The sequence below is a fragment of the Tympanuchus pallidicinctus genome, unplaced genomic scaffold (assembly GCF_026119805.1).
Source record: "Tympanuchus pallidicinctus isolate F22 unplaced genomic scaffold, pur_lepc_1.0 scaffold5, whole genome shotgun sequence".
In the NCBI taxonomy this organism is placed as follows: domain Eukaryota; kingdom Metazoa; phylum Chordata; class Aves; order Galliformes; family Phasianidae; genus Tympanuchus; species Tympanuchus pallidicinctus.
This window is the reverse complement of record NW_026294769.1, coordinates 38,398,120-38,420,344: the sequence shown is the minus strand read 5'-3', so window position 1 is coordinate 38,420,344 and position 22,225 is coordinate 38,398,120. Positions and strand designations below refer to the sequence as shown.

Here is a 22,225-nt window from a genome sequence, read left to right as displayed (position 1 = left end):
CTCATTGACTGTTATGCAGTAAAATAGTCTCTGATTATGCTAATTTATACTAGCAGCTAAATTATAATTTCAGACTGCTGAGAGAAGAAAAACTGCTTCTACCTGTAACTTCATTCCTGCTTCATGCTTTGTAGAGCCCAATCTTTTTAATTAGAATATTGAATTAATTCTGTATTATCTGAAACACTTTAATTATTTTTGCTTGCTTTAATACTAAAGTTAAAGAAATAAATTCATGCTATCTGAAAACCTTGGTACGCTTCATCCTGTCAATATCTGCTGAGGAATCTTGAAAGGGAACCTGGAGTTAATGAAGCAGTATCACGATCATTTGCAGTCCTGAAACCATCTCAATACAGACACAGTTGAAGAAACCATGGGATACTGAAGGGGAAGTAACATGCCTAACTAACCATAAAAATTCTGCTGTTATAGATTACTCAATTTCAGATCTTCTAGAAAAAATATATATTTCTTAAAGAACAATAACGTGAGCGTCTGGCCATCCATTCTGTATTTTGTTTCATTCATTCTGTATTTTTGAAGTCTAAAAATGAGTACTCCTTTGGCTCTCTACCTAACAAAATCCTAGTTTACTTGTAGAATGCATTTATTTGAATGTATTTCTTTTTTTATTATGTGCCTGAAATTACTAAGACAGAATGATCTAACCCTGGATGACCCACTGCTGTCTTAAAACTGTAGCCGATTGGCAGAGGTTCAGTAAGAGCACAAAAAAAAATTTATAAGCCAAGAATTTATGGAACATGGTAAAGTACTTGGCTCCTTCCTTCTTTTAAAATTTCACTGTTGATTTCAATTAATATTTCCTAGCTGGGAAGGGAGAAAAGTGAAAAATATGTTTTTTATTCTTTCAATTTTTGTCAGCATTCCTTAACATCTCATTTTAAATGGATTTGTCATACAATGTTATGCATATACATATCATATTATATATATATATGTACTACATATCATCTATATATCATATTATACATATACACAATATATATATACGATATACATACACAATCTAGTTCTTTATCAACTGCTTTTTCCTAACTGAAGGATGAGAAACTCTGGCACAAACAGAGAAGAGTTTCAGGCATGGATAGCCTATCATTGGCACACATAGTACATGACTAACATCAAGGATAAAATCCAGATAGTTTCATTCCCATCCAATTACCTATGTATTGTGTGACAACTGAAACTAGGAACAGAACTTGCTGATTCACTTCACTTTATAGAATCATAGAATCATTAAAGTTGGAAAGATTATCTAGTTAGAAAGATCAGCTAGTTCAACCATCCACCTATTCCCAGTGTTGCCTACTAAACCGTGTCCCTGAATACCACAGCTCTACGTTTCTTTAAAACCTCCAGGGACAGTGACTCAACCACCTTCCTGGGCAGACTGTTCCAGTGCTTCAACACTCTTTCAGAGAAGAAATTTTTCATCATATCCAACCAGAAGGCATTCCTCCTTGTCGCTTCACTGTTACCCAGGAGAAGAGGCAGATTGTCACCTCCCCACAACCTCCTTTCCTGGAGCTGTAGAGAGTGATAAGGTGCCCCCTCCCCTCCTTCATACTGATCAATCCCAGTTCTTCAGTCACTCCCTATAAGACTTGTGCTCCAGTCCCCCCTCACCTGCTTCACTGCCCTTCTCTGGACACATTCTGTGGTCTCAGTGTCTTTGTTGTAAGGAGGGGCTCAAAACTGAACACGGTACTCAAGGTATGGCCTCACCAGAGCTGAGTACAAGGGGATAATCACTTCCCTGAACCTGCCAGCAATACTGACAAAAACTAGGATGCCATTGGCCCTCTTGACCACCAGGGCACACTGCTGGCTCATGTTCAGCCAAGCGTCAACCAACATCCACAGGACCATTTCTTCCACAGTCTTTCAACCACTCTGCCCCAAGCAGATACCTGGGGCTGTTATGGCCAAAACGCAGGACACAGGACTTGGTCTTGTTGAACTTCATCCCACTGGCCTCTGCTCAGCAATCTGGCTTGTCCAGATCCCTCAGCAGGGCCTTATACCACCAGGCAGATCAACTCTTCTTCCCAGCTTGGTGTCATCTGCAAATTTACTGAGGGTGTGCCCAATGCCCTGATGATCCAAATCGTCAATAAAGATAATAAATAGAACAGGCCTTAATACCGACCCCTGGGGAGCATCACTCATGACCAGTCGCCAGCTGGATTTAATTCCATTCACTGCCCCTCTTTGGGCCCAGCCATCCAACCAGTTCTTTACCCACAAAGAGTATACCTGTCCAAGCCACAGGCAGAGCTTCACCAGGAGACAGTGGGAGACAGTGTCAAAGACTTTGCTGAAGTCTAGGTAGTCTATATCAAATAGCTTTTCCCTCATCCACCAGGCAGATCATTCAATCATAGGAGGAGATCGGGTTCGTCAAGCAGGAGCTGCCTTTCATTAACCCATCCTGGTTTCTAATTTTCTCGCTGCATATCCTAGCAACATTGCTTTGCCAGCTTTGAGATCTTTTTTAAGTCAGGAGGGAGAATAATCTGTCATTATCTTTGTTTCAGAGTCACAGAATTATAAACACTTGCAGTGTAGCTCTGATGCTGTACATAACAACATGGAGTCAGTTGCAGATTTGAAGAGTTGGCAAGATTGAGTTCAGTGACTTCCTAGGATTCAACAAACTCTGGTCACTCTGTAGCACACAAAGGCTACAGTAGACTCAGACTACAGTAGAGCAATTCTTTGTTTTCCTTACTGTTCATTCATGCACTTTTAAAGAAATATACTATATAGTTCTCACTAAACAGCAATCAAGCAAAGATGATAGACTGCCTCTCATTCTTCATAAGAAAAACACTCCACAATAAATAAACTCTTAAACAAAGCTACAAGTATTTGTTGAGGCTATCATACTTCTCCAGAAGAAATTTTCCAACTCATATTTTGACACTATTGTCATAGTGACTGCTTTTGGAAGGATAAAATTCTTTCTCTCTTCTTTTACCTCTTTGCAATGCCAGGCAGGGCAACTTCCTGCATTAGTATGTCCAATGCGTATTTTGTAGAGACGTCCTACGTTTCCTGTATGAATCTGTAAAAGGAATGCCACTGATGAAATACAGTACATTGCTTAAAAGAGATACAACAAAAATTCATTTAGTAACTATGAGTAAAATTTTAGCTTAGATGAATTAATTACTCTGATATTTAAACTAGTGATTCTAAAATATTTTGCTCCAGAGTATTATTGGATGCTTGCTCATTTAAAGAAAAACCGAATGATAAATCCTGTGGCCTGCTAGCCCTATCTAAATGATTCAAGATGCTGCTGCAGCTATTTTGTTCCCCAGTGTATACTGGTCTCAGTGGAAGAGGAATACAGATTGTAGGCATCACTAACAATTATAGCTTGACCCTAATGGATGTCTCAGTTTAACATCTGTACCACTGACCTACCGAAAAATGAATTCTGTATCCCTGGCACCTCCCACTACCTGAGTTCTCCCTGTCCCTCTCGGATGGCATGCTTTACAATTTTGGAACAATTGTGTTCATCTTTGACATTTCTTCTTACAAATGGCTTCAATTAAATCAACTTTAAAAGCTGTATTTGAAAGATAAGCTCTTGGGCAGGCTGGATGAGTACATCCAGTACAGATAATAGGGTGCTGAGGGAATCACTTTATGTGAAGGTTATTCAAACAAGTAGTCATGAACTTAAGTGTGGAGTTAGAAAGCTTATCTTCAAGGTGCTGGAAATATACCATGAGTGCCTCTCCTCATTGCTGCATTCTTTTTTTTTTTTTTTTTTTTATGATGTGGTCTGATTTGCTGTCCTTTTGACACTTTCTATAGAATTCATTTCCATGTTTTCATTTATGATATAAAGATGGGTGTGAACCAAATTCTCTGCATTGTGAATACAGAGTGACCGTAATTAACTTGGATTTAGCACAAAAAGCAAGCAAAGAGGCTTGACTCCTACGCATTTTAAAGTACACCCTCCTTAATTGTATTCAGTGCGATGGAAATTCACCTAAGAGGTGAATTCGAGTTTCCCAACCAGGGACTGTCTCCACATCTTGTATTTAAGAGTCATTCAGGATTAAATGAATGGCAGTAGTGGGAGCAGTAAGCAGAGCTTCTTCATTTCTTATGAAGATAGTATTTTTAACCCTGGTTATTTGTTTTATCTATTCCTTTCAATCTTGTTTCAGTTCTGTTTTTATATCACACATGGAGAATGGCACAAATATCAGAGGTGCTGGATTCTCCTTAGAAAGCCCATCAGCTGATGAGAACTAAGATCTTAATTTCCTGCATCCCAGACAGATCCCAGTCAGAATAGTACTTGCTATCCTGGATGCTAAGGATGGAAGTAGTTATTTGTTACATGGTTTTATAGCAGATACCTGCTAGACTTGACATTGACAGTCCCACATATACAATTAAACTCTGCAGTTCTTGATAACATACCCTATTTGGGCTTATTTAAGTCACCAAGGAACAAGACTGATAGAGGAGGAATTTACATGTGTAACTGGGAGCTATTAATTGAAATCAGACAGCAAAGATTTAACAAAGTTAAAAATTTATTCCATTCCCTAATACTCCACTTGTTTCATTTTTAATATTGTTCTCAGGTTTTTTGGGCACTATATAAACTAATCAGTAGTTCTTAAGCAGACAAGAAATATGTTGAATCAAGCCAGTTTCTTGATGGGTTAGGGGAAAAGGATACTACATTTATTTTATTTCTCCATTTATGTCCTGCTTCTTGCTTACAGATATATGTATAGTACAAAAACGGACTGTCTTTTTTATTGCATAGATTTTGAAATTTCATGTAATCTAGCCAGACGCAAGAAAGTAACAGAATGAGTATATACTACTTACTGTGAAGACATCTTCACTGCCTCTCTGAAATAATTTTCCCTTCTCTCCATCAAGAAAAATAGGTCCTGAACTGCTGTGATCCCCATACAATATGATATAAACCTTTGAGCTTGTTCCTGCAGATGGCATATCGCTGGTGAGGACTGACACCTTCCATTTCCTAGCTATCAAAAGATAAAAAGACTTGCTGAATTACTTCAGCTCAAGATTCCTAAGTAAAGTGTATTTCACTAATCAGAATTCTAAATAATATCATGCCAAATATAAAAACATGCATTTCACAAAGATACAGCAAATATTGACTGCGCTAAGTTGTGCGCGTGAAAATCAAGAAATGTCAGGTTGCATTTACATCTTTTGTGTATGTATGTGCTATATGACAAACTCAAATTGCATGACTGCATATCAGTTTTCAAACACAATATTTGAAATGTTGTACTAAATTGCAGGAAATAGGTCTTCCTGTTTGTTTAGGATATGTCAGCTCTACTCAGTGCAGTGCTGTGTAATGGCACCCTTGCAGGCTCTCAACAAGTTACCTCTGGAATGACAAAACTCGTCGCTTCAAGCATTAAGGACTCTTAAGATACCTCTTCAAGAATGGAACTGTATGTCTGCAAAGCCATGCAGATGTAACAGCTCAGACAAAATTGCCCAATATGTCCTTGCATTGCAGTGTTGGCATTATACCCTGAGATATCAATACTCTTTCTGCAGGTCAATTTCTTTTCAACAAGACCAAGTATATGGATGTAGGCTTCGGTTTAGTGGAAGCTGAGTATCAAGAGCATGGAGTTAAGAGAAATGATATCCCTGAGGGGTGGCTGACAACAGTTTTTCATACTAACAGGGATATTAGGAAGGACTATTAAGAAGACATTCTCACCCCCAATACAGCTGATTCCCATCTCAAATGATGAACATTTAAGCACCTCTCAAGCTGATTAATATAACTGTTTCTCAAAAGAGAACCTTCTTTAAAACACAACAGTAGCATTGAAGAGCTTTACTAATTACAGAAGGCCTGTGCCGCCTACACTACATTTTACTGATGTTACTTACTCTTCCATCCATCACAGCATTCTCATCATATCCATTCCAGCTAAAACACTGAGAATTAAGATAGAAAGGGCATGACATAATGATTTTTTTTTTTTCTTGACTGAGGTGCCTGAAATAGATCTATGTGTCTTAAACTCCAAGCAATAAGAATTCCTACAATTCTGTTGCAAGATTCAGTGAAACCAATTTTGAGTATCACTCAGTTTTCAGAGTTAGCCATGCATACTTTCTTAAATAATTTAACAGACATTGATATATACAGAGGATAAAGCTACAGCAGGCTATTACTTGAGGACCAATGAAAAGCCTGATTTGAGGAATTTGCATTTAGTTTTCTATGGCATTGTAGAAAAAATAAGGTAGAATTAGTACCTTTATTAGCTCATGTTTAGCCATATCTAAAAGAAAAGTTGTTTAAGAAATAGATTAGGCTGACCTAGTCTAGGTGTGTGTGTCAATAAATTTCGGTCTGGGAAGTAAATGAGTTGAGAATCTACATCCTCCATACCACTTAGCGGCTATGTTTAAATTATTAATACTGCTTTTAATAAAAGGCAGAAGAAAATGCTCCGTAAAGACATATTATAAATTCTAACCTCTAATGAGGTCTGATGGTAGAATCTAAGAGTCCTGCTTATAGTCAAGCCTTTGCTATAAGCATTTTGTTCTGCATGGCCATTATGCTAGTACATAAATCACACATTCTCTGGGAATTGCAGTGGTGTAGAATTAGAAACTGTTAAAATTGATACTGTTCCCTAGACTTTGAGTGAAGAGTCAGGAAGTCATTAGCAGAGTCCTTGGTTCATCTTTGAGGACAAAACTCCCACTCCTGTAGTAGCAGAGTGAATATTTTTTACTGCAGTATCAAAGAAGCTTACAACTGCCACAAATCTTTTCACATATCTAAGCTATTTGCTAACAAAGACACATATATTAGCATCAGTTACACAAATAAGTCTTAGGAAATACTGTATAATACTGTAACACTGGATCTGTTGATTCTCTGCCTGAATAGCCCATTATCTTGAAATGATAGTAGTATCACTGAAGATCAGTGAGTTTGTAGAGTGTACTATCTGCTGGGATTTATGACACAAAAAACTTTCAACATCTTAAGCAATCAAGTACATTTTCTATATCCCAAGGCACTATGATGAAAACAATTGTATTCACTAGATAAATTACGATTATTCAAAATATGTAATACGGTCTTTGCAAACAGGGGTGTTCCAGTACTACTGGATACCAGACACTGATTATTCAGCTTTATCATAGTAATACTGCTGTAGCAATATCTGTAGCAGGTCAGTCTTACCATACAGAGAAGTTTAATTGTCAGCTCTCATAAGCATAAAACTACTTTTCTATAATTCTCTCTTTCCAAATAGCATTTCTCTACACATGTTCTACAACACTTCCTTTTAGTGGAAGACTAGCACTGACAACAGAACGGTTCTGAAGGTCAACTGTGTCCTTAAAATTTTACCCTGGGGACTAACTCTGATCTATGACCTATTTACTTAAAATTTGCTATTTTTTTCTTTCCACTTAATCTGTCCTAGAGTTGTGTTCTGGTATTTACTTGTTTGTTTGAAAAATGCTTGTAGGTTTATGACCTAAAATGGTCTAAGTAGAAAGTTAAAATTTTAAAGATGGAGACAGAATATGAAAGTTGTATTGCTTAGGTGCAGGAATATTAAATATGTTGTTATTACTGCAAATTTGGAGTGTATACCACCACCCAACTTTGAAGACGTGACCTTGTAGCACTTCTCTGGAAAATACTGTAAGTATACAGATATTGTATAAACAGTTATAAGTAATTATTTTGTCATTATTAAATAATGAACTGCCAAACAATTACTCTTACTATTAGATTAAACTTCATCCTTACAAGAATTGCCACAGCTTGAACACATTAAACCAGAAGTACATAAGTGCTAACTGCTAGGCCTGAGGAAGGGAAATAATTCACAGAATCACATTTTCCAACAACTCTTCTTAAAGATCCTTCTTAAAAGTTGCAGCAATCTCCTTTGTTCACAGCTGAATTTAGCTTACTGCTTCTATTACCAAAGCAGTTATTTACTTTACTGAGCTTCCTGTGAGGTATGACAGGCATATTAATCTCACTTATAATTGACAAACTTGGATAAGTGTACACCATCAAAGTCCCTCTATGCAAGCATATCTAGTATAACAAGAATAGCACAGCTTTGCAGAAACCTGTTAAAGATACAGCCTGGAAAATGGATGAAGCAGAGAAAATGATGGAGAAAAGCAGGTATTCATTATTCCACTACATGATGTCTAAGAGAAAAATTTGGAAAGTTGGTCTTACAGAATGAAGAAATAATGGTTGTGGGATTGGAGTTCAAATGGAAACAGATGACACAGAAAAACATATTACCAGGTCAAAAAATAGATATAAAAATAATAATAATAATAATAAAAAATAAAAGAATACCCTAGTTGCTAGAACGTAATTTACATAATTTGGGGAGTTTTATGAAAATAGTACGCTCACCAGATATTCTTTATGTTAAAACAATCTGCTAAAACTACTGCTTGAATGAATAAATACCACTAACAGGCTGAAGACAAAAATCAGCTAGAGGAAAACCAAATTATCTGAAATCCTGAAATAGACGTCAAAGGTAAAGTAAGATGATAAAAAAATCAACGGATTACTTCCACGTGACGTGAAGAAGGGTTTGATATCTCGGAACGTATTCATGGAAAACATTCTCCTTTTGCCAGAGAGTGGCAAATGAATGTACCATAACGGCTAGCAAACATGGTTTCAAGTATTACATAATGGCACTTGTTCATTCCCTACAGGCAGTTTTAATGCACATAAACAGAACATCCAATAAATGTAGAAAAAGGAATGAATAATATAGGATGTTGAACAGTAAAATGAAGGAAAGGTGTAATATTGATGAAGGCACAAGTCAAGAAATCCAATTATTACTAGCACAAAACATGGACTTGCATATTCAGAGGTAACAGTGAAACTCAGTGAAGAAGCAAGCACAACTGGAGCATGGCTCTCAAAAGATAAGTGAGGTATGCAGCCTTCAGGAAAGCTACAAGACCACACATGGATAATAAGAAATGAAACAGAATCTGTTTGGATTCGGAATGGGATAGACAATGCAAGTCAAAATCAAAGGTGTATTATTAAGACACTACCTAATTTATGAGAATAAACACTATTAATACTGATAAATGCTATCTACTATTTCTACTAGATAGTAGAAAACATTTATTTCTAAGTGACAGAGTCAGTATATCAAAACATTTTTTCCTCAAATAATCAACTACTGGGGAAAATATATATTTTTAATTAGACTATTTAGAAAGAGATGTAAAAAATATCCCGAAGATAAGAAATCATAAGCTGGTTCATTTTACATTAAAAGGGAAAAAACACACCACTAGGCTTTGATTTTTAAATGGCAAATTTAAAAATATAAAAGAATGACTTAAATAAGTCAAATGTACTGAAAAGCAAAATGTAACAAAAGAAATTAAAACTAAATCACAAAAATGTTATATAACTGTACAGATTAAAAGAGAATAAACAGAGAAAGTCTGCATACACCATGCACTGAATGCAAGAACTCAGAACTCAAGTTCAACCATCCAGCCAATTCCTTAATCACTAAGTGATCCACGCATTCAATCCATGTCTCTTCAATTTAGATCAAGGATGCCACAAGAGACAAAATAATTCATCTTTGTATACAAGAAAAATTACAATAGTTCTAAAATGTCTGAATAGTGTAAGAGAAATTAGTATTTTAAAATGGAAATGTGGATCAGCGCAAGAAGGCAGAGTAACTAACTAACTAAATGGGAGATTATAAAGTTGTTCTGAAATGGAAGGTACTCATTTATAGAGATACTAGTAAATTACTCAGGAATCTGTACTGAGAATTATCTGGATTTCATATTTTCATCGATATTCTCCATAGCATAACTTCTATAGAGGATAAGAAAATCCAGAGTTTTACCAAAAAAAAATGGAACATACAACAGCATAAAATGTAAGGAAATGCATTTTAGAAATACAATTAAGACATAATGTTATGAACAGTAAATTTATCGATTAGGAAAAAATAAAGAGAGAGAGAGAGAGAGCAAATCACTAATATGTTGCATCAACTCGACTATAACATGCACCAGGAGAAAGATTTTTAAACAGAGGAAACTTCTGATCGGTGTCCAAGAGTTCAGAGATACAATCTTCTAAATACTACAATAAATTCTGGCAATGCCATTCAAAATGATAATAATAAATAAACAATTAAAATTGAAACTAGAATAGCTCCCAGGAAAGACAAATATTATGATTAGAGAAAATTGAGAGATGTCTTATGTAGAAGGAAAAGACAAGAGATATCTGATATTTCTCTTTTTAATAACAGCAAGACAAAAACTGCTTTATTCCAGAAGAATGACATAATCTCTATAAAGCCTTTAAAGACTGAAAAGCCTGCTGAATTTTCTCCTATTCTTTTCTTAAAACATTATTTGATATGCTTGTCACTTCCAAGTATATTACATCCTAACTCATTCAGAAAGATTCTCTATGGCTTTTGCAGTTAATTTACAGAATTTAGCTATATATAAGTAGTTCCTCCTATATATAAGTATTACTCCTCATGGTGTTTTTCCCTCTTTTAATCACTTACTTCTTGACACCAGAATCTTGAAGGTCTCTCTTCAGTCTTCTCCAATCTTACCTAATAAAAGCAATTTTATTTTCTCGGCATATCTCAGCTACTTAATATTCTAGACCTTCCCTGAATCATTAATGAATATATAAGCCCTATGGAACATCTCTGTGAACCTTTTGTCCTGTTCTGAGCTGACCATTTTATTCCTTCTCTTCTGATTAATGTACAGAAATGAAGATATCTTCAGCGAGTATAACAATAATTTTACCACTTGCTGTGGTCTCTCTTGACTGTAACTGAAGGGCATGCCCACATCTCACCTGAGTGCTCGGTTTGCTCAGTAACACTGCAATAAGCATCTGATTAAAGCCTCTGGAACATCAGAATAAATTAAGGTGTTATGAATGCCACATAAGTGCAGTGAATCCAGCATAAAAACTGCAAGTGATGGAGTCATGTATAAAACTGTCTATGTAACCTATGCCTCATATGGCATTTAGTCAGATTTGAGTGATTTAAACTTTATTTTTCCATCCACAGGTTTTATTTCTGCACTAATATCTAAAAGGATGAAAAAATACCACTGAGACTCTCCATTTGGAAGAGGGCCTAAAACATGCCGATGAATATACCCAGAAGTGTGGAGACCCAGAATCGTGGTCAATGTCCTCAGATAAACACACAGCTGCTTGGCATGTAATCTGTTAGTCAATATCACAACATTGCATCAGGGTTGTAACGTTCGCTTATTACAAGTATATAATACTGCTTCAAAAGACAGAAACGTATCAGCTATTTATGAGGAAATATACCTGCCACTAGACTCCTAACAAGAACTGAAGAGCTATTTGTTTCCCTGCCTGTGCTGCAAACCCCTTTTGCTCCAGATCCTGATTCTGCTTCTCCTCCCTGTGCCCTGTTTGCCAAAGGGCCGTGAGCCAAAAGGTGTTTGTGTCAGGCTTTGGTTAGGTCCTCAGTCTGGATAACCGAATGACCATAGCCAGTATGTGGCAGCATAGACCGGCCAGTTGGTCCAGTCACAGCCTCCAAGAATACAGAATACCAAATGAACATTCTCTAACTGAACAAATAGCACCTTCCTTCTTCAGGTGTGCCTCCAACTGTATAGACGTTTATTAAATGTACGGTATTAAGGATTAAAGTCTAAGCAAATTAAAGCAAAAACAAATAAGAATTAAATACTTTTACAAATCACAATATATACATTTTTTTTCCAATTTTATATTTAATATCACTTACTGAAAACTGTAAACCACATATAAATGCATACTACATACACAGGATATTAAGAAATACTGTAAACAAGTATCTAAAATAATTTGATAACAGATTGATTCTTAAACATATTAAATATTAATAATATTAACAATAACATTAAATATTCCAAAGATTCTCATAGTACTCCATATTTATAGAAAGAAGAATAAAAGAAGACGACATAATAGATAACATAATACAGAGGGTAAAAAAAAGAACACACAGTTAACACTTGTAAAGTATGTAGAACAGCTTTAGGAGTAAGTGATGCTGCCTCTGAAGGGAATATGGCAACGGCAATCAAGAAGTCCATTGATGCACAATTTCCCTTTCACAGTTCTTGTGCAATCCTATGTAATGAGTAGGTATGATCCTTTTCTAGTATTCTACTAGATAGGATAAAAGAGGCAAATTTCACTTGGAGTCTGGATCTTCCTATAAATAGACTGAAACACTTCTTTACTCACCTAATTACTCTGAATTTGGCTTAAAAAATTGAAATAGCTGTTAGATAACATTCATATATATAAAACTAATATGACTACTAATTCCTACTTTTCATTGCAATACATACAGTATTTGAAAAGTATTTCCTACGTTTCCTTTCAAAGTAAACATTATAGTTGATTTAGTTCTGGACTAAGCATTTATACTGAATGATAATTATCAAACCATTTCTCAAATTTCACGAAATACAGACATCTTATTTAAAACTTAAGAAGACATTTAAAATGTTAACTCTTTGCTGCAACAAGCAGTAGTTGTTTCTCTAAAGAGGTTGGTATATTACTAATACAAACAACATTTAGGGGAAGTAAGTTTTTTAACCAAGATATCATCATAGAACAGTTTCTTTTTATTTTCTATAATGTTCCAGACAAAAAAAAATCTAAACAATTACCTGTATTTCAGCAATTGTACACAATTGTGATTCATATTTATTTGTGTGTATTCTTACTGGGAGTTTCATTGGATGTGACATTTAGTGGTTCAATTTCTGAACATTTTTAAGGAAGACATTGTCACTGATCTGATGTTACAGAACTTCCAAGATCACTATTACGCATCTTACATTTGCTGCATCCATTCTCAATTGCACAAATGCAAACTTTTTCCTCCTTTTTTTCTTCATCTTCTGTAGGAAAGGCATTTTCATTTTTTATATTTTCAGAGGCATTATGTTCAATATTATTTAAAGGAGTGTCACATTTCAGAAATATTTCAGATTGACAAGTTTCTACTGGATCCTCTAAAGTGGGAGACAATTTTTCTCCAACAATATAATTTCTGTTTATCTTTAATGTTTGGCACATTATTGGTTTTGTATTGGATGGCTCATTATTTGTGCCTACAGTACGATTACTGGGTATGTGCTTGGATACACTGTTTTGACAACTGCTAATTACCATAAGCTTTGCTTTCACATCCCCTATGCTATCTAACATCTCTAAATTTATCTCATTTTTCAGAGTTGAAGATGACAGTATCCTAATGTTACTAATAAAATCTAGGGCGTTACTAGCATTAAACCTATTAAAAATACTATTGGCAATCTTATTGATTAAGTTGTTCTTCAGGTTCACACAATTATTTTCATTTGTTACTAAACTTTTGCCTGACCATTGCAAATGTTGAATATTTTTGGTCAAACATAGACCTAGCTGGTTCTCAATATCAGATGCTTTTTGGTAAGCATATCCTCTTTGTTCCTCATTAACTGGTGTTACCATCACCATCAGTATTGGACAATGTTGGCCACATATAGCATGAAGCTTATCCAGAGAATCTTCTTCCTGAAGAGCACTTCTGTTAGCATTGCTATCATCAGTTGGCTGAGATTGTATGGGTTCATCATTCAAAGGCTGCTCCAGTGGATGCACCTTGTTATCAGGCAATCTAAATTCTACAGATGCAAAAGCTGGAAAATTGGTATCCACCTCTGTGGCTGAAGGTTTGATCTTTTCTTTGTTTCCTACAGGAAGAGAAGTGGTTTTACCACTGAAGGTAGGTTTGCTTTTTGCACATAAGTCATCTTGTAAAGGGTCTGAATCACTGCTGTGAGGCATATTGAAGTAGTTGCAAAAATTTTTAGAGGGTCTTGCCATGTCTTCAAGCTCAGAAGAAGAGATTTCATTGAGGATTGGGTACTGATTCAGATTGCCAAAATGTGAGTATGGAGCATCATCACCATTAGTATCAAGTACTGTGTCTGTTGATGTTGTATCCAAATTGGCATACATTCCAGTCTGCTCAGGCGGCGATCTTCTTATCAAATGATTTTCTTTGAGAAGCCATTTGCCTTTATCAATCAATACTCCTGCATCTTCTTTAGAATGTGTACAAGAGTGACAATGTTTCTTCAGAAATTCTCCTGAATAGTTATCAGTAGAATTTGTCTCTTCTCCATTAAATGTAGGTTGTTCTGTTGGTGAAGAAATATTTTCTCTTTTCCATACAGTATCATCTTTGTTAATGATTTCTGGAAATTCTTGTGATTGCAGTGAAGAATGTGAAAAATTATCTGCAGAAAGAGGCCTGGGTTCTTGGAAAAAAATAGTGTTTTTTGTTACCATTGCAGAGTGGAATTCTTCAGTATCTTTCTGAAGTACTTTGGACATATAAGGATATCCTTTCTGAAAGTCAGGCTTAAATGAAGCTTCTGTCTTACCATAAAGTCGTTCAATAGTTCTTTGTACGTAGCCAGTATTATAAAGTTTTTCAAGTATTGCTTCGTCCCCACTTTCATTGGTCAAATCACTGGATGCTCTAACGTTATAATCGCTCTCTTCAGTATCTGGTCTGTAATCTGACCAGTCTGAAGTAGCAGGGCTTTTTAAACATTTTTTTAATTGAGAAGGTTCTGAACATGTTCTACTCTCCTGTTCTTCTACTTGCAATTTCTGTTCTCCTTCACTCATATCATATTCTGTAATTTGCTTGGATTCATAACAAAAAGATAATGGAGAGTTTGTAGATAACCTCTCAGAGGTTTCTTCACAAATTTCTGTGTCTTCCTTCCCTTCCTGTACAGAATAATCCTCGTAACTATATTCTACATGGGTATCAGCACCTTGTTTGAGTTGGTTATTTGCTTTTTCGTCATTCAAATTTGGATCAACTATCTCATCTTCCCTGTTATCAGTAGTAATATGAGTAATATCTTCATCACATTCTATCTCAGACATATCCTTATCTGAAACAAAATTTTTATCATTAGAAGTTACACTGTGAACTGTTGAATTAGGTTCTATTGAAGTATCTGACCCTTCGTTAATGAATGATGCATCAGTGTTATCTTGATGTTTTTTATGCAGGCTATAAGCCATTTCTTCATTTGCTTCAGGTAGCTCTATAGCTGATGGAAGGCTATGTTCAGTTGAATTAGTATTGGCATATTGATCATCTAGCTCTGTTCTGGGAGCACTCAATTCTGAAACCTCTGTTGCTCTACAAACCTCTTCCTGTATATCAGGACTGCTTTCTAAACCCCCAGACAATGTTAACACTTCTTCAGTATGCAAACTGTCCTTTGCAATACAAGGCTTATCTGATTTTTCATCTTCATGCAAATGTATAACATTATGAATTTCAGATATAGGCATATTTTCATGGCAACATGTGACATCCTGCTTTCTTTGTTCCTTCCCAGCGTGTAATAAATTATTATCTGTTGATTGTTGGGAGATTGGGATTGTTGGGATTATCTGTTGAAAATGGGAGAAAGCAGCCTTCAGTTCATCAACTTTTTCTAAGACTGTTGCTTGTTTCAAGAATTGCAGTTGCGTTAAGATTTCAGAACAGCTACAGGGAGCTTTTTGAATATCATCTTTGATGGTGCCAATCAAATTCTCTCTCAGACTCAGTATTAGTAGCCATGCTAGGAGGAGGTTGGAGGAAGAACCAAAAACTGGCAGAGAAAGATCTGGAAGATTGCATGTTTTTTCTATACATCCACTGTGTTCTTTCTGGAGACCAAGCAAAGTTGACTGCAACTCATGAAGCAAAATACTAGACATGCAATTATTCTGAACATCTGTTCCAATTTTCTCATTGCCAATTGTACAATCAACTTGAACAGCAACTTCAGATCGTTTTCTCTGACATAGATTGATGTCTTGAATATTACCTTCTGACACCTTTTTATTGACATGTGTTTCATGAAACAAGTGTAGTTTACTAGCATGATGAAGTTCTGACTGTAGTAAATACTTGGCTTCTTCTACTAATGCTGTGTTATCATGAGTCAAAGAGTCAGTTTGCTTTCCACTTGACTGTTTGGCTGATTCTTGTACAGTTCCCAATTCAAAAAGAGGCTTTAGTTCTTTCTTAGATAGATTATGTTCAAACAGGTGTTTCTTTCCAATCATATGTACTTCATTGGTAATATATCTATCTTCTTGATCTATAAAAGCACCAATCTTTTCTTTAGAAAAATGACAGTCGTCACCATTGTTTACATTCCCATCTTTTTTGTTTATGGGTGGCAAGACAGCATTTGGTGACAGGTTTTTCAGCCAACTTTGGACATAGTTTCCAAGTGAATGCTCAACAACATCCTCTTTAAAATACTCCTGTTTCAGAGCCTCTAGTGTGATAGCACTGTCTGACATACTTAATTTATTTTTATTTTTACTTAGATTTTTCTTCTTCTTTTGTTTTTTCTCTTTCTTTGATGCTAAATTTTCTAAAACATTCTCCTTTTCTTTTTCTACATTATGATCCATAGGCACTTCTGACAACACATTTGATATTGTTACTGAGTTAGGTGTCTGTTCAAAGAAATTAGTTGTGAGATGTTTGCCTTCTTTTGCAGGACTCAATTCATCCTGGCTGTTTTCAGTTTCAGTTCTTGAATCAACTGACATTACGCCATCTTCACTTTTTGCAGATAAAAGGGAACTACTTTTTTTGCCTGACTTCAATTTTACCTCAGTCAATTGTCTATTAGCTCTTAGTTTCTTGTTAGATGATGATATTCCATTTTGTTCCACTGAATCAGGGTGATATATCTCATCTTCAGGATGTTTGCTTTTGTCTGAATTGGCAAATCCTTCATTGTTTTTTACAAGTAATCTATTTCTATTTTTCTGAAGCATGTCAGAACAACTATCTGTAGTTGTTGTTTTGCTTGTGATAAGCATTCCCTCACTTCTGATTATCCCTGAAAATTCTGTATCTTTTTGATTTTCATATATCTTCTGCTCTAGAAAATTGGACAAGGATTTTCTGTTCTTCTTCTTCTTGTTGGTGAGAGAAGATGCAGATTGGCTTTCCCCAGTCAGATGTGATGCCATCACAGATTCAGACCAGACATTGATTTGATTCTCAGTTTCATTAACAGTAGAAAAGAATCCAGTTGTTGGATTTATTTTCTCAGTAGGTGCTTTACTACATGGAGGTGCCACCATCTCCATCTGATTATGATGACAGGCTGAATGCAAAGAATCTTGAGAAAAAGTTAATAAATCAGAAGTCTTGCATTTTATTTTTTCATTTTCTGACTGAGAAAATTCTGAATATTTAATGTAAGAGCTGAGAGATCTTCTTATTTGTTTTATATCACATAACTCATGAATACGGTCTGCTGAAACTGGCCTGGCTGCCTTGCATATTTTTGATGATGGCATAAAATCACTAATGTTGGCTTTACAGGTTGATACTAAACTACTATATGTACCTTGTTCCATAACTGATTTCTCTAATACATTCTGTACCAGTTCAGGCTCATCTGATACATCTAATATCTCCTTATCTGTGGTCCTGATTAAATCATGACTTTTGTGCCTTACATTGAAAAGCATTTCTTCTTTTTTATTCTCTGAAGAAAGTTTTAATAAGTCATTGTCACTCATCTCACTAATCTTTGGATTACTGACACTTGATTTTTTTGTGCTTGATTGTGCTACCATACAATACTCAGATGTATTTTCTCCATTCTGTACTTCCTCACTGTAGGAAAACTGTCCCACTGTTTTCTCCTGAACCTCTTTCTCAGAAACTACGGTGACACTTTCAACTACTGCTTTCTTTTTTCTAACACGTCTTGGCCCAGGGGTGGGAGGCCTATAAAAATGAGGTCTGATATTTTCCTCAGGAACATTGCTTACATCTAGATCAGCAGAATTGTTCCTCTGACAGATATTATAAACATCCATTTTTAAATCAGACTCTGATTCTTTATCTGAGACTTCTGTGTGCAGTTGCTTTAATGACTCTTGTTCCTCACCGTAGCTGTCCAAAAATGGAGCATCCTTTTGTTTTATACATTCTGATACATTTACACTGGATAAGCAGTCTTCTGCACTCATCGCAGAATTGTAAATGGTGGCATTTTTTTCATCAGGAAAGCCAGCACGACTTACAGTGGTTGTCCATTTAATAGTTTCTTCCTCCTTAATTTTGAATCGAACTTTCATTTCCACTGTCATACTGCCATCTTGATTAAGGTGAACAGACTTCTCAATGTCATCTTCAAACTGTGCCACAGATGAGTCTTCCCCATTAACTATCTGATTTCCTCCTATGCTTTTATGATTGTCAGGAAGATAGGAAGAATCTGAGTTGTTATCATTTAAATTGTTATCATTGCTGGACCCTTTACCAGAAGAAACGGAGAATATTTGAGATCTTGAGCTAGACATCACTTCAGCTCTCGCTACCAACAATTACATTTAAAGAACCCAAGTTCATTCAGTAGATGGAGAGTAGAGTAGACAGATATGATGGATAAGGATCCAGATGGTCAGACAGTAGACAGGCAGCAAAGGAAAAAACAAAGAGAGAAGAAGAAATGAGAAAAATTAGTACAAAGGAATTTAATAAAGTTTATTTCCTAGAGTATTAGAAAGAGAAAAAGCATTAAAATGTTTGCTATTGACTTCCAGAAATTCTTAGAGAGCAAAATGCAACAAATTTTTAATAAAATATTGAGGTTTTAACTACTTTTTCTCCTCCATTTTTTTTTAATAGACACTGAAATGCCAGAGCTATATTTCTACTTCAAGCTCCAAAGCCTGAAAATATAATACATGTTCTCATTGTGTACTCATCTGGGAGATGAGGTTACCTTGAACTTTTCAAGAGTTTCATAGGCCTGCATTTGTTGGAGCTTTAAGCTAACTTTATATTTTCATTATATTTTCCACTATATTTTTTCCTTAACAATCACTTGCATATCATCTCCTGTTAGTCCTAACAGTGAGTGCTAAAATGTGTCAGTCAATGTGTAAATACATCTCTTAATTAAATAATCTGCAAGATATGAGTCATTACTATGAGCAGTGTTATTGACATCGGTGACTAAATGGTTCAGATTCAGTCCCCAAGACTGACCTTCTGTGGAGAAGTAATCTCCATTTTTGGTGTCTATAATTTCAGGAGAAATGTGTTGTGAGTTTCTCATTCATATACTTTCCCATGAATCAGAAATAAAATTTTTTACTAATTCCTCTAACAAGGACCAAACCCAGTGTTTTCCAAAGTAAAATCTCAACCTCTATTTTCAAAAAATTTAATTCAGACATTATCATTAATGTGATAATCACTGCATGGAATATGAGGTTTTTTGTTGTTTTTTGTCTCAGTTGAAGAATCTCTGACTATTTTTTCTCTCTTATTCCTGTTAACTAAGGATTAGACAAAGTTTATCATATTCTCAACTATTCACTTTTTTTTTTTTTAAACATCATTTCAAGCCTGGATTTCTGACTCAAAGCAGAATTTCAATAGGAATTTTGAACTCCAGAATTTTCATTCACAAAATTTTCCAATTCATTTTCCTTTGACTCATTACTGATGCCTTGCAAACAGCTTTCAAGCTATGAAAGTCAAGAACACAAAGGCTGCGAAGACTGAAAAAAACTGAAATGAATAGTTTGGTAGATACATTACAAACTGTGAGGGATAGGGAATAAATTTCTTCAAGTAAATGGAAGCTCAGTGTCTTATACAGCAGGATGCTCCATTACACAGTGAAGTTGCCATGGAAAAAATCTCAGTATAGAAACAATTACAGCGTACCCTGAGCTTTACAATACAGCATACAACTATATCATGAGAGCGAAGTACCTCTGGATTAAACAACTTCTGAGACAGCACTTCTGCCTACAGCATACTCTAAGGCTAAGGATTCATGCATGTCCTAAAGTCCTACTGTTGCATCATTTTGTTCCCCATAGCCTGAGGCTTTCCAGCTGGCCTGGCTTCTCTTCATATTCTTAATCTAGCAATCTCACATTCACTGAAATTTCTCAGTGGCAAAATTTCTTGAGTAGTCAAAAGAAAAGCATATATCACGAGTATGAGGATATAGAAAAGAGTGACAATCTCTGTAGGCTTCACAAAAAGAGTTTGAGTTTGTAAGTGGATGAGTGTTATAATGAATTTCATGTTTATGCTGACTATGTGACATAGGAAAATGTGAAAGTCAAGATAATTAGCCAAATTCCCATTTGCTAAATTTTGAAAACTGCACAAAAGCTTTTCTCAATCAATTTAGCTAGTTAAGGATTCTGAAGTAACCTTTGGGGTCTCTTTTACCTCTGCTATTATTAAATGTAATACCCCTCCCCCCAGAAAAGAAAATTAAGTGCATTAACATAACAATAACAATCAAGTTCATTGAAATATAATATACAACTTGATTTGAATCCTTGTTCTAAATCAGCCAGTTTGAGAGAAAATAGGCATACTGAGTTCTTAGCAGAAACTTATATTTTAAAAGGAAAATTAACTTTAAAAAAAACTTAATTTTATCTTTCTAATTCCTACAGATGATTTAGAACAAAAATAAACAGTTTCACTTGGTCTTTCTGAATATCCTTGATCCCAGTAAGATTGTCATGGTTTATATCTTATGCCGCGAGAGATGAACCAATTAGTAAAATATAAATTAATTCAAAGAACTTACTGTTTTCACTTTCTGACTTCAAATTTGCTTTGGGGTACACACGATTTGCAATTCCAAGTAATCTGGCAGGCCGTGAATACCCAAGAGATTCATAATTACTTGGTTTAAAAGGCTCTCTCCCTGCTGCAACTACAGCTCCAGAGCACAATATCAGGGCCTGAAGATTAGGAACCTGCAAAAAAAAAAAAAAAGGAAAAAAAAAAACAAAAAAACCACCACCATAACATTAATTTCTCCATCTCAGCAACCACAAAAAATAATGTAAGAGATTTATCTTTTTCATGCTTTAATATCTTCACTTCTTAGTCTCTACATTATTTTACAGCTGGCTATTAAATATGTAACACAGAGCAGAATTAATTTTTCAATTCCTATATGGAAATTTCTCTCTCTGAGGGTATGTCTTGTTATATAAGTATACTAGAAAAAGAGTTTAAGAAGACTTGGATACAGATAAAAATTTCCTTATAATATACAGCCATGGAAAAAGAATGTGCACTTGTAGGTAGGTATACATATGAACACAGAGGAAGAAATGGAAAATTCAGACTACATCACAAACTACACAGACTACATACTTCATATGTACCACCACAGAGGAACGGGACAGAATCCTAGAACAATTTCTGTTGGAAAAGACCTCTGGATATCATCTAGTGTAACTCGCAGCTCAAACAAGGTCTAACTTCAGATCAAGTTGTTCAGGGGCCGTCTAAAATCTTTGAATTTATATTCCAAGATATACTGCAAAATGAGGCTTGTAAACTGCACTTTTCAGACATATGGAGAGTTTCCCAAGCTAATGTAGAATTTAATCGAAGATTTGCCCTCAATAGACACTCCGCATGTAATTCCCTTCCCAGATTCAGGTCTTCAGGTACAACCACAAGTCCCCTCTGTTGTTAAATACTGAAATGAAGTTGTATAGAACAATGTGTGAAATGAAAACCAGAATTATTATTGCTGCAACTTCTTGGCTTAAGGTACAAAACTTGGTCTGTTGTTCAGGAACTGAAGAAAATAAGATCTCCTAATTTCAAGTAATTAACTAACAAATCACTCCCCATTTGTGTAATAATAAAATATCTATGTCTACCAGATACTACCTATAGTATTTATAAAACATTTAAAAACAGAAAAATTGCATAAATACTAAGGGAAGTACCTGTGTAATTAGGCAATATATATATATTTCTATATATAACTGAGATTATAACTGGAAGAGGCTTAAGAAAGAAAACGAAAAGTTACTTTTCTTGATGACTTGAAATACAATGTTCCTGCTTGCTTCTCTCCGATTACAAGATTTGTATGCAATTATTTCCTCCAAGCTAGTTAGCCTTACAGAGGGAAGACAGCTGAAATTCAGCACATTAAACTACACCATGTC

The 22,225-nt window shown here is 35.3% G+C and overlaps 2 protein-coding genes across 3 annotated transcripts in view; both read right to left on the bottom strand.

Moving 5' to 3' along the window:
• Positions 1-22,225, bottom strand: part of LOC128090691 (lipoxygenase homology domain-containing protein 1-like) — a 214,046-nt gene that overhangs the window by 147,169 nt on the left and 44,652 nt on the right. For both annotated transcript variants that reach the window (XM_052703161.1, XM_052703162.1), the window contains exons 5-7: positions 20,836-21,007; positions 4,900-5,063; positions 3,008-3,094 (exon numbers count right to left, since the gene is read on the bottom strand). In XM_052703161.1, the coding sequence (XP_052559121.1) occupies positions 3,008-3,094; positions 4,900-5,063; positions 20,836-21,007 (423 nt within the window). The remainder of the gene's footprint in view (positions 1-3,007; positions 3,095-4,899; positions 5,064-20,835; positions 21,008-22,225) is intronic.
• On the bottom strand, positions 12,067-18,660 carry LOC128090692 (oxygen-regulated protein 1-like). Its single transcript, XM_052703163.1, has one exon. It carries the CDS (start codon positions 18,566-18,568, stop codon positions 12,950-12,952), a length of 5,619 nt encoding a protein of 1,872 aa, XP_052559123.1. The 5' UTR covers positions 18,569-18,660; the 3' UTR covers positions 12,067-12,949.

Bases quoted from the DNA above. Each gene is read 5' to 3' on its own strand.
- LOC128090692 (XM_052703163.1), bottom strand. From the start codon at position 18,568: ATGTCTAGCTCAAGATCTCAAATATTCTCCGTTTCTTCTGGTAAAGGG.